The 14,336-nt window shown below is 55.1% G+C and overlaps 2 protein-coding genes across 6 annotated transcripts in view; one reads left to right on the forward strand and one right to left on the reverse strand.

Annotated features, from left to right (window-relative positions):
* The window catches only part of Hmbox1 (homeobox containing 1), a 164,841-nt gene extending 154,865 nt beyond the window's left edge, over positions 1–9,976 (forward strand). The window contains exons 10-11 of one of the 3 annotated variants that reach the window (XR_004618588.2): positions 7,662–7,890; positions 9,892–9,976. Coding sequence is in view for 1 of the 3 variants with exons in the window: in XM_027926861.3 (XP_027782662.1) it covers positions 359–472 (114 nt within the window). In the remaining 2 variants the exon portion in view is untranslated. The other 2 variants (XR_003581527.3, XM_027926861.3) reach the window with 2 other exon arrangements.
* Kif13b (kinesin family member 13B) overlaps positions 8,853–14,336 on the reverse strand; it is a 159,257-nt gene continuing 153,773 nt past the window's right edge. For all 3 annotated transcript variants that reach the window (XM_071610614.1, XM_027926852.3, XM_071610615.1), the window contains one exon: positions 8,853–12,289. In XM_071610614.1, the coding sequence (XP_071466715.1) occupies positions 12,024–12,289 (266 nt within the window). In that variant the 3' untranslated portion in view covers positions 8,853–12,023. The remainder of the gene's footprint in view (positions 12,290–14,336) is intronic.

Raw genomic sequence — 14,336 nt, forward strand, 5'->3', positions numbered from 1 at the left:
GGCATAGAATGAATATATAAAAATATAATGGCAATTGTTCTGAATGACTGAGTGTCCTCCTGACATGTAATTAGCTGTTTTAGCAGGATGTAGATTGGCATGGTCATAATTAAGAGGATTTCTGTCCTTTATGTGATTGAAAATAGCAGAGCTTCCATCCCTGTTCCTTTTTAGCACTAATGCTCCCAAGAACATTTGGAACAGCAACTCAGTAAACTAAAATAATGACACAGTATTCATGTGGTCCCAAAGTAGAAGAGAAAGATTTAGAGTTATTTCAGTTCCAAAATGGAAGCCACCCATTGTTGCCCACCATCTGACTTCTAGTTCTTGAAACTACTCTCACATCCACTTTCAGCCCGCTTCACCTGGGGCAGGAACCGCAGTCGGAATCCCAGCTGCCAGCCTGGGAAGGCCTGGGGCTGCCTGCACCCACTTGCTGGCCTTCACTCCTGGTGCCTTGCTGGCCTGACATGGCGACAGTCACAGCCTCCGGGTATTTCTGATGCCATCACCGGTCACTATTCACCAAGCAGAACTTCATGGGGACGAATGACATTTTCCTCCCTGGATCATAGGATCCAGAGCAGATGATACGAATGGAACCTGGCGCCTGTAGTATTCTGAAGTCACCAGGGCAGGAGGAGGCGTGAGTCTGCCCCAGCTCCTCACTTGCCACGAGGAGGGTGCCACCTTAGGTGACTCCGCTGTGTCAGTGGCTTGTCTCCTCTCCCTTCCGCTGTCCTCTATCCCCGCTGCGCCTGCCCCGAGGGGCATCACATGATCTTTACACTGTCTGTGGCCCTTGCTCTTCTCCTGCTGAAGCATCAGTCATGTTGGGTAGGATCCAAGACGCGCTGGCCTTTCTCTGGCTGGCTTGGTGTTTTTTGTCGCTTGCGGGAGCCTTTACCTCACTATTCCATCAAGAGCCTGTAGGAACGCGGCGGCCAGCAGTGCCACGGGCCTTCTCAACCCATCCCCTGTGTGCTCAGGAGTCATGCTCTGGGAGCCTGGGGCCATTTGCCCGTCCTCCCCAAGGCTGGACACTCCAGGACTGGTTAGTAGTTGCTGGAGAAAACTCAGCATGGCTTTTTCCCTTCTTCTTTTAGTGTTTGTCCTTAAACAAGCCTTTCTCACACCTCAGAAGCAGCCCTTGCCTAGCTGACCTATTAGTTACACTTCCGTTTCCTGAGGATGCCGAGAGGTGGCTGCCTGTTTAGAACTATCCTCTTCCCCTGTCCCCAGACACACAGTTTAGAAGGTTTTTATGCCTTTTATCCTTCCCAAAATACCTAAGAAATGTATAGAAGTTGGGCTAGTACAGGAAAAAGAACCTGTGAAAGATTTTTATTCAGCGCTTCTATAAACGCCACCTTACCCGTCACCACCAACACACACGCGCGCACACGTATGTCTACAGTCGCTGAAGGCTGCTCTCTTTGGGATCTGTCAGTCTCTGGGACAATTGATTATGGGCTTATAACCCCAAAGAGCGGAGCATCCCTTATCTTGTTTTCAAAGCTACTGAAAGGGGACTCTGCGTTAGCACTTGGAATCTGCCCTAGGACTAGAGACTCTAAGGACTGACCAGATGGGCTAATTCTGTGATCTGTGAGACATGCACCAAGACAGCCAGCAGAAGGTGGGACCTCCTTACATGAGCTGCTGGCCTAGGGATCTGAGTCCCAGATGTGCTGCCCCGGGGACAGTGCTACTTACACAGACGTGGCCCTGCTTACATTCTCAGATGTTCCCAGAGGCTACTCTGATCAAACAACCCTACACCAGATGTTCCTGTACCACCAGCAGCCCACCCTCCCCCAAGAAAACCCCTCACCAAACCGATGAAGACCTAGGTAATACTCACGAAGTCAGCTTTTTGGAAGAAAACAGCAAAAGTAAATTGTCTTTGTAAGAATCTAGAGGGAAGATGCTGTCATCCGTAACCCTGATAGTACCGGAGACACTACTGTTCCTTTGAGTTCTCAGCTCAGAAGAGCACCTGACACACGCATGGTGTTCCCTGGGCACTGGTCCAAGCATCTGTACTGCCGCCCCTGGTCCTCAGGGAGGCCCACACCCTCACCCTGCAAGCCAGATGGGCCTCCAGCGCGTGCTGCTTCTAGTGGATGCAAGGCAGGGGGGACCTGCTCACCCCTGCTGCTGAAGTCGTGTCTGTCAACCTGCTTCCTTTTCTCCTGGGACAGCACTGGCCGTCCAGTGCAACAGCACACCATCACATGGCCCCTTCTCTGTGAGCTGAGTACCCTTTGACGTGGAGCCAGCCAGGAAGAGGACCCAACCCCACAGCCTTCCTCCACAGCCCTCCCTGAGGCCTCCTCCTGGGTCAGGGTCACAGCAGGCCCCACAGCTTGTCGGGAGGGGCAGAGCACATGCGAGCGGGTGCTCCTTGCCCCACCCCACCCCCGCACAGCAGTGGTGGCAGAGTGGCACGTCCAGTGTCTCCTGCTCTCTCTTCAGCTCTCTTAGCAACTTCCCAGGTTCCTGCTGTGTCCAAACATGGTTTTGCTCACCCTCCGTCCTCTGCACCGTAGTCGTGATGGGAGGCAGCGGGGTGTGGGAACTGGGCTCTGGTGTTGTGGTGCTGAGCCTCCGCCTTGCCTTGTGCCTCCCTGGCTCCTTGGGAGCCTTAACTGGCCTATAAGTAGCAGCTGCATGGAGACAAACCCAGATTCAGGCCCAATAGGGAACTCTAGTGTCCAGAATCCAGGAAAGATTGAGCTGCCTTGGGGTAGGGGTTTTGGGCCCTGTCCTGCCAGGATTCGTGTGGGGGCTCAGTGACTGGTCAGGAACACTGAAGAGGAGATAAAGGCTTCAAATGGACCTGAAAATTCAGCTAACTAAAATTCTGTGCCCTCTCCCTTTTCAGCTCTTCCCCCATACTTGACGGGTTCTCTGGGTACTAGTTCTGTCACGTTCTCTCTTCTGATCTGTGTCACATCATAGGCATCCTTGAAGCCCAAGAGAGTGAAAACAGGAGCAAGACCACAGGTGTGGGCAGTCCTGGTAAGACAGTCTACCAGGTGACTAGTTAGGGCTGGTTGTGTTGTTAGCTGGCAGTGGGGATTATCTTACCCAGCCCTCATCCCCCATGAACACCTTAATTTGGAGGGGAAAGGGTATGTGTGCCTTTCATTTTTGTACTGATCCAGATTTTGCTTCTCTGGTGGTGGTCAGATGACGTGGAAATTTAGAACAGGGACCACTGCTTGGTGCTGTGCGAGTAGGGAGCCCACAGGGGTCGGGGCAGAAGCAAGACTTAGGACTTGTGGTTTCAAGGTGTGTTCCTCCCTCTCGGAATTGCCAGTGTCCCAGCACTTACAGGTGGAGTCTGAACAGTCTTGTTCTGTGGCTTCCTTTGAGCACAGAAACCTCTCCCATTTTTGCTTTATTGGAACTAAGAGCCCAGCATAAATGTGAGCGTCACTGTCCCACCTCGTCGTTCACTGAAGCTGTTAAATTGGAAACAAGGACGTCAGTGCTGTGTCAGTGTGAGCCTCCGCGGGTGCCACACTGTCCTCTCTGTTGGGGCCAGAGCCAGGGGCAGCACAGGCTGAGTAGCCCACGTGCACTCTCAGGGGATGAGTGAAGCAACTCCCTGCAGCTCTGGAAGTGGCCACCAGAAAGGCCAAGCCGGAGTTCCAGGGTGAGGGCAGAGTGGGCTCTCCACACTCTGGAAGCTCTGGCGAGTCCTCTCCTTACCACCCTTTGGTTTTGCCCAAACACCACCATGCGGGGCCTTGTCTTTTCCTAGTAGTATCCTCTGGCTGACCCTGTGTGTAACCCGTTGGGGTGGCCCTTGGCAGCCCAGCCTGCTGCCTTAATGGCTGCAGAGTGGGGACCTGGAGAGGCCTCTGCAGGCCGCTGAGCCCTACATATATCACTGGCTTCTTCACACCTCCTGGCTGCAAGGTAGGATGCTCTCTCTGCCAGAATGTGCCAAGATCATGGCAGTGGCCTGCCCTGAAGAGCCCACAGCCTTCTCTGATTTCCCCCGGGCTCGCCTCCCTCCCAGGGGCATGTTGGGTGTATTTCCAGGATAAATTCTTATTTATGTTTAAGTGCCTAAGCAAGTTACAGACCTCTGGGACCTGCCAGAGAGTCAGCCTGTGCCCTGTCCTTCCCACCCTGCACCTGGCCCTCAGGGTGGGCATCAGGTGGCTGCCCCTCCCTACTGCCCCTGCTGTTCTGCAGGCAGAACGACCACAAGGGTAAGCAACGGGGAGAGCTCTTCCTGGCCCGCAGGCTGGCTTCGTCACTGTTCCCCGTTTCTTTCGTCAGTGTGCTTATGGTCTTGGTTCGTAGAGAATTTTAGGGAGTCTGCTTAGCCATCTCGCTGGCTACTGAGCAATGGGGACCGGGGAGCAGGACAGTGTCAGAGCAGAATCTGTCTGGTAGCAGTTGGAGGATGCACCCAGATCCAGGAGGGCAGAGGTGAAGCAAGCACAGCCTGAGCCTGGTGCCTCATCCCTCCCCAATCGCAGGGGCAGGGCGCCTGCTCACAAAGGCTGCTGGTAGGGTGTTGAGCAAGATCCAGCACACAGCTTTGGGAGTGAGTGTGAGAGTGTTTGCTTCTTTAGAGTGATGTAAGTGTGACCTAGCTATGGCCTTTATTCCAGGTGAGTGTAGGACAGATGTGTTGTGACTGTGCTCTGTTCAGATCACATTGCCAAGCAGCACACCAAGGACCTGTGGGTACATGAAAAGGTTTTGCAAAACGGAACAATCCATACTCAGGCACTTTATTTTCATTAATAACCCAGCATTTTCGTTCAGACCATGTAACAACCCGAACTCTGTGCATTCACACACGGCGTGTGGGCAGGAGTTCTGCCAGGAGGAGAAGGGCAGGTGGCTGGGTTGTGTCACACCGGAGTGCCACCGAGCTGTGGTGCAGACCGGGCCTGTCTGGGAGTGAAGTCACACAGCTAGGGCAGCGGCACCGTCCTCCCTTAGGTCCTGCCCAGTGCTGGCAGTTGCAGTGTTGCTGAGCAGAGGTGGTGTGAGTGGGGGCGCAAGGAGAGGCAGGCAGCAGGGGACCTGGCCGCCCTTAACTGGATCGAACACTCCAGTCAGAGCAGAGTGCTGAGGAGTGAGGTCATTTCTAGACAAGTACGCTTGTTTTAGCATCTGTTGTGGGCCGGGCACTGGCTGGCATGGCAAGTTTTGTAAGAGGGACTGCGGATGTGATGCCTGTGGTCCAATCAGGTGCCCCAGGCCAAAGGGGCCATGATTCCCAAAAGTATTCTGCTGCCACCAGACTTCGGGTGTCAGATGGGCCGTGTAGGATCCTGCCAGATGAGTGGGCAGCACAGCCCCTCCCTGCCTTGGCCATTGTGTCTTAGTTTTTTGTGTTTCCCTTTGGATCCCCCCATCTCTGTCCCCATCTTGTGCACCATGTGTCCCTGAGGGCGAGTCACACCTGTGTCTGAGTCTGCTGTATGGTGTTCAGTCTACCTCAAGGGTCATCATGGTAAGCTCTGTCCACACGAATCCTCCTTACACGCCACACACTGGAATGTATATCTCCCTGCCCTCCCGCCCTCCATAGCCCCTGACCCCGTGTTTCCTGTAATCACAACTCCTAGTGCAAATTGGATGCTGCTTTAAATGTGAAAACAATTGTTCAAAAGCTATAAAACCTGAATGAAAGCTAAAGCTGAATTTATAAGCCTTGTTGCATATGAGCCAAAAGTGCAAAAAGCTCTATATACTGAACTAACCTGCCACTCGTATAAATATAAATATATATAAATATATTAAAATCAGACTGTTCTACAAAATTGTGTATTTGTATTTTTGTGTACGTACAATTTTCTGCTAAGCAGAAGGAGGATGTAGTATAGGATGCTGTGAGAAAAGACTTGGTTTAATCCTGTTTCTTTGTTACTTATTTTTGTTAACATCAGATGCCTGTCCTTGTCTTCTGTGTTGACACTGTTTGGAAAGCTGCAGCATCTCTTCCTTAGGGCCAGGGTCCACGAGAGGATGATGTCTGGGGCTTTTGAGCTGTTGCAGCCAACAGCCACCCAACAGGGAGTGTGGCTCATGGAAGCCCCGGGTGGAACCCGGAGCCACTCATGGACCTTTGGTGGCACGGAGGGGAGGGGAGGGGAGGGCTGACGCACTTCAGACCAGGCTTGGCATTCTGACTTGCCTCTGGGAAGCAAATCCCACTTCTAGAAACCAACTCCCGAACGGAAACGTCAGCTCCCCCTAACGGACTGCACTGGGCCCATGGGGAGCCAGGCGGGAGAGCTCTGTCTTGGGAACAGGACCTCTGGTTTCTGGGCCATCCGTCTGCCCAGGAAGCAGCAGGTGGCTCTGCCTGGCTGGCGCCCAGCTCCCCTTCAGAGCAGTCGCTGCCTCTTTGAGGTCAGATTTCCACATGCCTCCCGCGGAGCTGCCCCACTTCACCACCAGACCTCCAGCCCACACCCTGGGGCATCTCAGAGCCCACTCTGCCGGTGCTAAACACAAGAGGGGGTTAAAGTGGCCACCAGTAAAGACCAGAACCTGCCTCCAAAGGCCAGGCCGAAAGATGAGCTCCGGGTGCCCACCGCTGCCCACCCACCTCAGCCCCCCAGTCCCTCGCTGGGAAGTGTCCCTAGGGAGAGCGATGCTGCATCTTCACCTGTAGGACTCAGTTCACGGCAGTGTGTGACTGTAGCAAGCGGCCCTTGTTTCTGGATGTAAATGGTCAAAGAAACAAGTGCTCTATTGTATTGATTAAAATAGTTCCAATGAGTCCTGTTTCATTGTATCTCCTATTCTGGATTAGTGCCTTTTGGACAGTAGACTGTTCTGTAATTAAAATGTAGTATATACTGCTTTTTTGTACAGTTTTGTTTTAATAAAACTTTTTTTTAATTTGTGTTTATTTTAGTATTGTACCTATTAGAGAATAAAATGTATAACTGAACAAAGGCTGGCTGGGATTTTTTTTTTTTGGATCAGAACATGCTCATTTGGGAATGCCTGTCATTGCTGAAGGGGTTCAAGGGTCCTATTCTTGGCACTCTTTTCTGCTTTTCTCAAAGGGATAGGGGAGCCCAGAGACCTGTGGAGAGGCTCACAGCACCGGGCACTACGAGCTTCAGAAAGCCCCCATCTCCCACTTCCTGACCCTCCAACCAGTGCTCTTGGGCACCTGCTCCGTGTGGTCTTTCAGGAGCTCCCCTGCCCCAAACCACCTTCCCCAAGGAGGGAGCGCTGCTCAGCCTGCCTGCTGGGTCTCTCCTGGGACTCCTGGCTTTGTGGGCCTCAGCCCTGGGAGCAGCCTTTATGGTGCCTGGCAGCTTCGTCTGTATAAAGGAGCTCACTCTCGGGCTTCCCCTTGAACAGGAGAAACAACAAAAGCTGATGCTCCGTCTTGGTTTTCTTTCTAGGCATGCAGTTTCTGAGCAGACTCATGCCACACTCTGGAGCCCACTGATTTTCCTCTGAGGAGAGGGGCTCTTTTTTTTCTTCTCAGTAGAATTAGAAAAGTCCACAAAATTTTAAAGCTGCCCCAAACCTTGGAGTTGCCAAAGGGAGACAGGTAGGGCAGGACAGCAGATGTGGGCGGAGGCCCAAGCAGGACCATCCCCACCCCATGCTGCTCTGCTACTTGGCCTCAACTGCCATTTCCCCTTACGCAGAAACCATGAGCTGTCAGTACCCAACCTGCTTGCCTGCCTGCCTTCCTGTCTTCCATGTGTGCTCTTCAGCCTGGCGTCTTCCCAGCTGCCCTTCACCAAGTCCCCTCGATGGAGTCCCAGGGCCGCCTTCCTCACACCCCACCAAGGCAACAGGCCCACCTACCGTGAGGCTCATCAGGATGGCTGTCTCCACTGGACCATATGCTCCAGGAGGCTGGGCTCAGCACAGGTACCAGTGTTCCAAGTGATTCAATTAGTGAACAAATGAACTAATGGTGACATCCACTGGGAACCCGTCCCGGGGTCTGAACAACTATAAAACCCCAGAGCCTGATGCAAACAAAAGGCATCTCATTGAGTGCAAGAAAACAGCCGCTTGAGAACTTAGGATTTACCCTCAGACCTCGATAAATTCCACTCAGATTCCTGCTGCTTTCAGAGCAGGGCTGCTCCTGGCTGCCGCATTTCTGTCCCTAGTTGGCAGTGCTTATCTCTTGAGAACAACTCATCTGCACTTAGGAATACAAACAAGTCCCATTCAGTTGTGTTCTGGCGGATGGCCACAGCCCTCCGTTGGCAAGGAGGCCGTGGCTGTCGGCCATGAGGGGAGGGCCGAGTGATGCAGCGGCCAGAGAGGAAACCTGCACAGGGCGGCGGTCCTGTGGCCGTGAGTGGGACTTCACAGGCAGAGCCAAGGGCCCTAGCCACCTCTCCCGGCTCAAAGGCCAACCTGCCATCCTCGGTGTGCTCCAGACCTATGCTGGGCACACAGCTGGGCAGATGGCGGTAGGAGGTCAGCCTCACTGGCAGTAGGGCCCAGTAAAACTGTCAGGCCCCACAGCCCACCTGGACTTGACCCAGACCCTGCCAGCCACAGCCATCATCCTCCCTTCCCAAAACCCCTTAATGCAGAAACGTGCGGGGTCTGTCTACCTTTCAGCTGTAGAAGACACCCTCTGCTCCTCAGTTCAATGCGGGGTGAGGCCTGTGGCATGGGTCAGGGTGGACAGTGCAGCCCTGCCTATGCTGGTTTTCTGAACAGGCTAAGGAGGGGTGTGTGCCAGGCGACCCTTCTAGCTTCCATCTTGAGATGCCCACCACCACCACCAGTGACAACAGGGCCATGACGGGGACAGTCTGCATGAGCCCCCGTCCGTATAGAAAAGGGAGGAAGCAACAAGACCAACCCCAGACAAGGCAAGAAGTCATTGGCTTTATTCAGAAGCTGCTGGTCATTTGATGGGAAGGCATATATGGTACAGAGTTACAGCATTTAGTTCACCACACAGAGGAATCATTAAAATCTTTACAATTCATTACAGTCTTTGGAATTTTTTTAACTCCCATTTAATGTGTACCAAATCACTATAATCCCCAAATCAAATCACTTTTCTGTGTGAACTCAAGATATTTACAAAATCCACACAGAGAAGCTGTTCAGACTCTCCCAACACCAGTAGCGTGTGCAGCTCACCAGGACACCAGGCCTTTCAGAGAGAAAGAGGCTTTGGGTACAGTTGTTGTGGGGGTGCACCCCAGGGAAAGGCACTACAGATGGCCCCGCCACCTCAGTGCCTCCTAAGATGGCATGGGGCTGATGGCACCAGAAGCATCAAAATACGCTCCACACCCTGTAGCCTCCACAGACAGGGCGCCTAAGCAAGGACAACCTGAACCCAGAACCTCCTGCTTCATGTATAGGCAATGCTTAAGCCCAGGGGAGAAAAGACCAGGAGTGAAGGGGACATGGACACCTGTAGGCCTTCCCAGGAACCCAGATACACACCTTCCCTGTGCCTCCACTGCCCAGCACTTCAGTGACCATCCCTACTGCACACCCTTGTTTCTTCAGCCACAAGTTAGTGTTAATCTACGCCAAAGAGCAAGAGGAAAGACTAAACCTGAGCAGGCCTCACGCAGCGCCTGCACAGCTCGCCTAGCGGGAGAGGGCTGCCCAGGAAGCCGAGGGTAGCATTAGTGCTGAGAGCCTCCCACAGGGAGCAGCTAGTGCCTCCCTCTGCCCTAGGGAATGAGTAGGTTGAGTGCAGGAAGGACCCAGGGGCAAGCTGCAGACAAGGCCCAGTGGGGTGCTGTCCACCAGCCTCCCCTCCAGCTGTGCTGTCCTTCCAGAGGCCACATCCTGCCCTTGGGGCAGGGGCAACAGAGGCACGCCCTGCGCCCCCTCAGCTATGGACACAGACACAACACCAACAGAACCAACTCCTCACAGGCTCACGAGACCCCGAGCACAGGACCCTAAGCTGGAAGAAAACTCCAGCCAAGAGCACAGAGATGTCTCCACACCACAGCACACGCCTGTCCCCGCAGGCCTGTGAACAAGGCTGGAAAGGAGGCTGCGCCCACTGCACCAGGTAGGGGGTGACCCTGGGAGATGGGGAGGAGGAGGCCGGGGTGAGAGAAGGTGTCCCGCACTCTGCAGGGCAAGGACGAGGGGCCTGAGCCACGTTGGTCAGCCTCCCCGCTTCTGCGCTCCTCCTCACAAGCTCTTCAAGTCGATGATCCCTTTTTATCCTCCTCCACTTCAAAGGCCCAGAATGATGAAGAGAATGATGAAGAACAGCACCAGGTTCCCCTCCCGGGCCTATGACCATGGCTCCAGCAGGCCCTGCCCGACTCCCACCTCCAGCTTTCTCTCCTGGGGCTCCCGGGGCTTGGCCTGCCCAACAGCCACACAGGGGACACTGACTCCAACTGAACCAGACTCCAGAAGAGCCAGGCTGCGCAAGAGGGAAAGGAGAAAAGCCAGGCAGAATCCACAGCCCACAGTGTCCCCAAAACAGGAAGGGAAGGCCGCTGGTCAATGCCTGCCTCAGGATGGAGGCTCCCTCCAGTCATGCTGTCCCAGAAAGGGGCAGACCGGATCCCCTTGGCAGGGCCTTGGCCAGCCCTGACCCCTCACAGTGCCTGCTCACAAGGGAGGATCATGAAGACGCCAGCCCCAGGCCGGGCCTGTGCAGACACAGGCTGGACGCTGACCCTGCCCGAGGGACTGCTCCGGCCTTAGGCTGTTCCTGGCCGTCCCCTGGTGGTCAGACTGCCCTGGGTTAGTTGTCCTGGCCTCTGGCACCGTGTGCTGCCCATGCTGGCCAGAGAATGCAGGGGGGCCAGCTCGGGCTTGGTGGCCCCATCTGGAGATAAGGTCTAGCACTGCTTCTCATAAGGAGCTTCAAACCTCTTTAGAACCGGGTTCCTCACCAAAAACTTCCGTGATGGTGTTTCCAAGAACCAGACCCAGCCGCCAGGAGTGCCCAGTGCAAACTCCGGCCCAGAGGTGCTGTCCTGAGCTGGGGTCGGTGGGCAAGTTGGGGCTGCTGGAGACAAGACAGTCTGGGGGTATCCACACACACACATGCTGACCTCCACTCAACACAGCTGACAGGAAGGGCCCCAGGATGAGAAGCCTCCCATCTGGCAAGGAGGGGAGCCACCCCTGGGGAGGCTGTGGCTGGGGGCCTGCCTGCGGCTGCTCTGGAGGCCTAGGAGGGCAGCCAGCCGCTCCCTCCCCAGGCCGCCTGCCCGCCAGGTGGAGGAAGTTAAAATGCCACCGTGCACCAGCGAGGGGGGTGCCCCTCTGTGCTCCTCCCCTGTCCGCTCTCGTCGTGGACAAAGCCCACCAACAAACACATGTGTGCCGGCCACACACACACACACACACACACACACGCACACGCACACTCCCGTCTCCCCCAGGAAGCGCTGCCCAGGCAGGAGGCCGGTGTCTGAGGACCAGAAAGGCCAGGGCACTCAGGAAGGCCCAGCACCAGCCCAGGCAGAGGGCGATTGAGCTCGCAATGATTTCAGATTTTAAAAATAAATATAAATAAATATATCCCAAGCATCCGGTTAGGAGAATCAATGGCAAACAGAAGACCTTCCAGCCAGGTCTAGAAGCCAGGGCTCCCAGAGACCCTGCGGGAAGCCCTCTGCGGCGCCCCAAGCCCCAGGCTTGTCCCCTGCAGGGAGGCGGGACAGGGACAGCCAGGCCCATGGGGCCGGGAGGCGGGAGCCCGGCAGGTGCTGGGAAAGTCACTCCTTAAATTAAGGCGTTAGGGGTGCCAGAAGAGGGAAAGGGTACGCACACAGACCCTGATGGGTGCCCCCAGGCAGGCAGAGTCCCCACGCCTCCCATGGTGGTCCCACCACCCAGGCTCCTCCGGCTCCGCACTTCCCACCCGCCACCGGGAGGCACAGCTGGGGGGCCGACAGGGAGAAGCCAAGCTTCCAGGGCCCGGAGGACAGGGAACGGGCAGGCACCAGCCCTGTGTCGTGCAAAGAGCATTCCTCAGCCTGCTTGGGGAGGGTCGGCAGGCTCCCTGGGTGTCTGCCTGGGGAGGCGGTGGCTCAGCTGGCCCAGGACTTCCGGTTCTCGGGGTTCTTGTGGCCCCTGTCGGCCTTGGCCAGAGCGGCCGTCAGTGAGGCCAGGTTGCTGGCGGAGCCCGAGAGGGTGGCGCTCCGGCGGGCCTCGGGGGCGCCCTGCGGCCGGAGCCCCGAGCTGCGCCTGCGCCCAGCCCCGGCAGCCCTGCGCACGCGCCCGGGCCGCACCAGCAGCCCGTAGCCCGGGTTGCACTTGAAGTACTGCTTCCCACCAATGGAGCCGTCATTCTTTCCTGCAAGGGAAAGGAAAAGGTGGCATCATGGAGGGGCGCCCTGTCACCTCCCTTGCTGTGTACCCCAGATTGCCTCTGTGCCTGGTACCAACCGCTCAGGCCCTGCTTGGTCCAGCAGGAACCAGGGCATGGGGTGACCACTGCCCGGGCAGCGAGCAGTGGTCACCAGAACTGGCATCCCTCAGCCCCGTGGCCTCGGGCGACAAGCCCTGCAGAGGACGTGGGGAGGCGCAGGCGCAGACGCCTGCCACAGCAGAGCGGGCTCGGCCACTCCAGGGGCACAGGTCACTGCACTGAGTGAGCAGAGCCGACTGTGGCCAGCGGCACTGGGAAGACTCAGCCCTGAATCCACAGGGTGGGACCCACAGACGCCACGCCTCATGTGCTCAGAAGGGACAAGGGGGACAAAGGTTTCCTTGTGAGGGCCAACAAAACACATCTAAGAGGAGGTGCAGGGCGGGGTCCGTGCAGCCGGGCGGCAGGGGCGAGAACCCTGCAGCAGGACCAGCAGCAGCCTTCCTGGCCACCGCAGCAGCCGGCTCGGCCAGCACAGCCGCCCCCATAGTCTGCTTGGGGACAACTCCTCGCTACTTCCTTCCCCAGCTCTTCCACATCCTTTCCACTCTCCAGTGCTGGAGCTGGTTTGCCTGTCTGCCCACCTGCCAGGCCCTGGGCCTCTCAGGGGGACGCCCAGGCCTGGCCTGCAACTAACATGTGCGTCCAAAGCAGAGTCCTTGCAACTTCGTCAGTGACCCCTTATCTAGCCTGTCGTCACACCTGAGCTGTCATCCCTGTCTCTCCTGAGGGCCACCCAGCCCTCTGGCTGTGGTCCCACCTGCCCTGACAGGGGGCCCTCTCGGCCTGGATGGCCACAACCTCCCTGCCCGGCTGCTCCACATCCTCTCTCCAAGCCACACTCTGTTCACACCCTCCAAAGCAGGGACACAGAATCCATGGTGTCAGTGGCCGGCCTTCGAGCCTGGCCCTGCCTTGAGGTTCACATACTCGGGCCCTTGGATACAACTGCCCTGCCTGACCAAAGGCCACCTTCCCACCTTTCTCCTCTGTTCATCCCTTTGGTTTTCCTGCTTAGTATAAAATACCCTCTACACCCACCCTCCTCACCCCTTAGTACATTTTAGTTTCTTCATAGCATTTATTACTATCAAATTTTTTTGTTTACTTGGTAATTTTATCCCCTCTAAATCCCCTCCTGAGTTGCAAGCCCAGCAACTCAGGAGGCTGAGGCAGGAGGATCATAAGTTCGAGGCCAGGTGACCCAAAGCAACTTAGACCCTTACTCAATATAAGAAATACAAAAGGCCGAGGTGAAAGTGCCCCAAGTTTAATCCCTGGAACAAAATAAATAAAATCTTTTAAAAAATACAAGTCCAGTTATATCAGGGGCTTTGTTCTGTTCACCAAGGTATGTTTGGAATCTAGCAACTTGAATACAGTATGTGTTACTACTCGTAGATGAATTATTTGCTAATACCCTTTTAATTCTTGTTTTGTTGTTTTTTGGGTACTGGGGATTGAACTCAGGGGTACTTGACCACTGAGCCACATCCCCAGCCCGATTTTGTATTTTAGAGACAGGGTCTCACGGAGTTGCTTAGCACCTCGCTTTTGCTGAGGCTGACTTTGAACTCGTGATCCTCCTGCCTCAGCCTCTCGAGCTGTTGAGATTACAGGTATATGCCACCATGCTCAGCACGTGTACACTTTAAATGGGTAGAGCTTATAATATATGAATTGCTTCCCAATAAAGCTGTTTTAAAACAATACTGAGGGCTGTAGCTCAGTGGCAGAGCACTTGCCTAGCATGTGTGAGGCACTGGGTTTGATCCTCAGCACCACATAAAAATAAACAAAGGCATCTGTCCATCTACAACTATAAAAAGTAAAAAAGTTAAAAAAAAAATAATACTGAAAAAACTTTTGAAGAACAAATATACCCTCAAGTCTTGCCCCTGTTCTTCTCATTACTTCTAAGATCTGACACTCAATCACATGATCCAAGAGGCTGCAGCAGATCACAGGTCCC

This window comes from Marmota flaviventris, chromosome 3 (assembly GCF_047511675.1).
Source record: "Marmota flaviventris isolate mMarFla1 chromosome 3, mMarFla1.hap1, whole genome shotgun sequence".
NCBI lineage: Eukaryota > Metazoa > Chordata > Mammalia > Rodentia > Sciuridae > Marmota > Marmota flaviventris.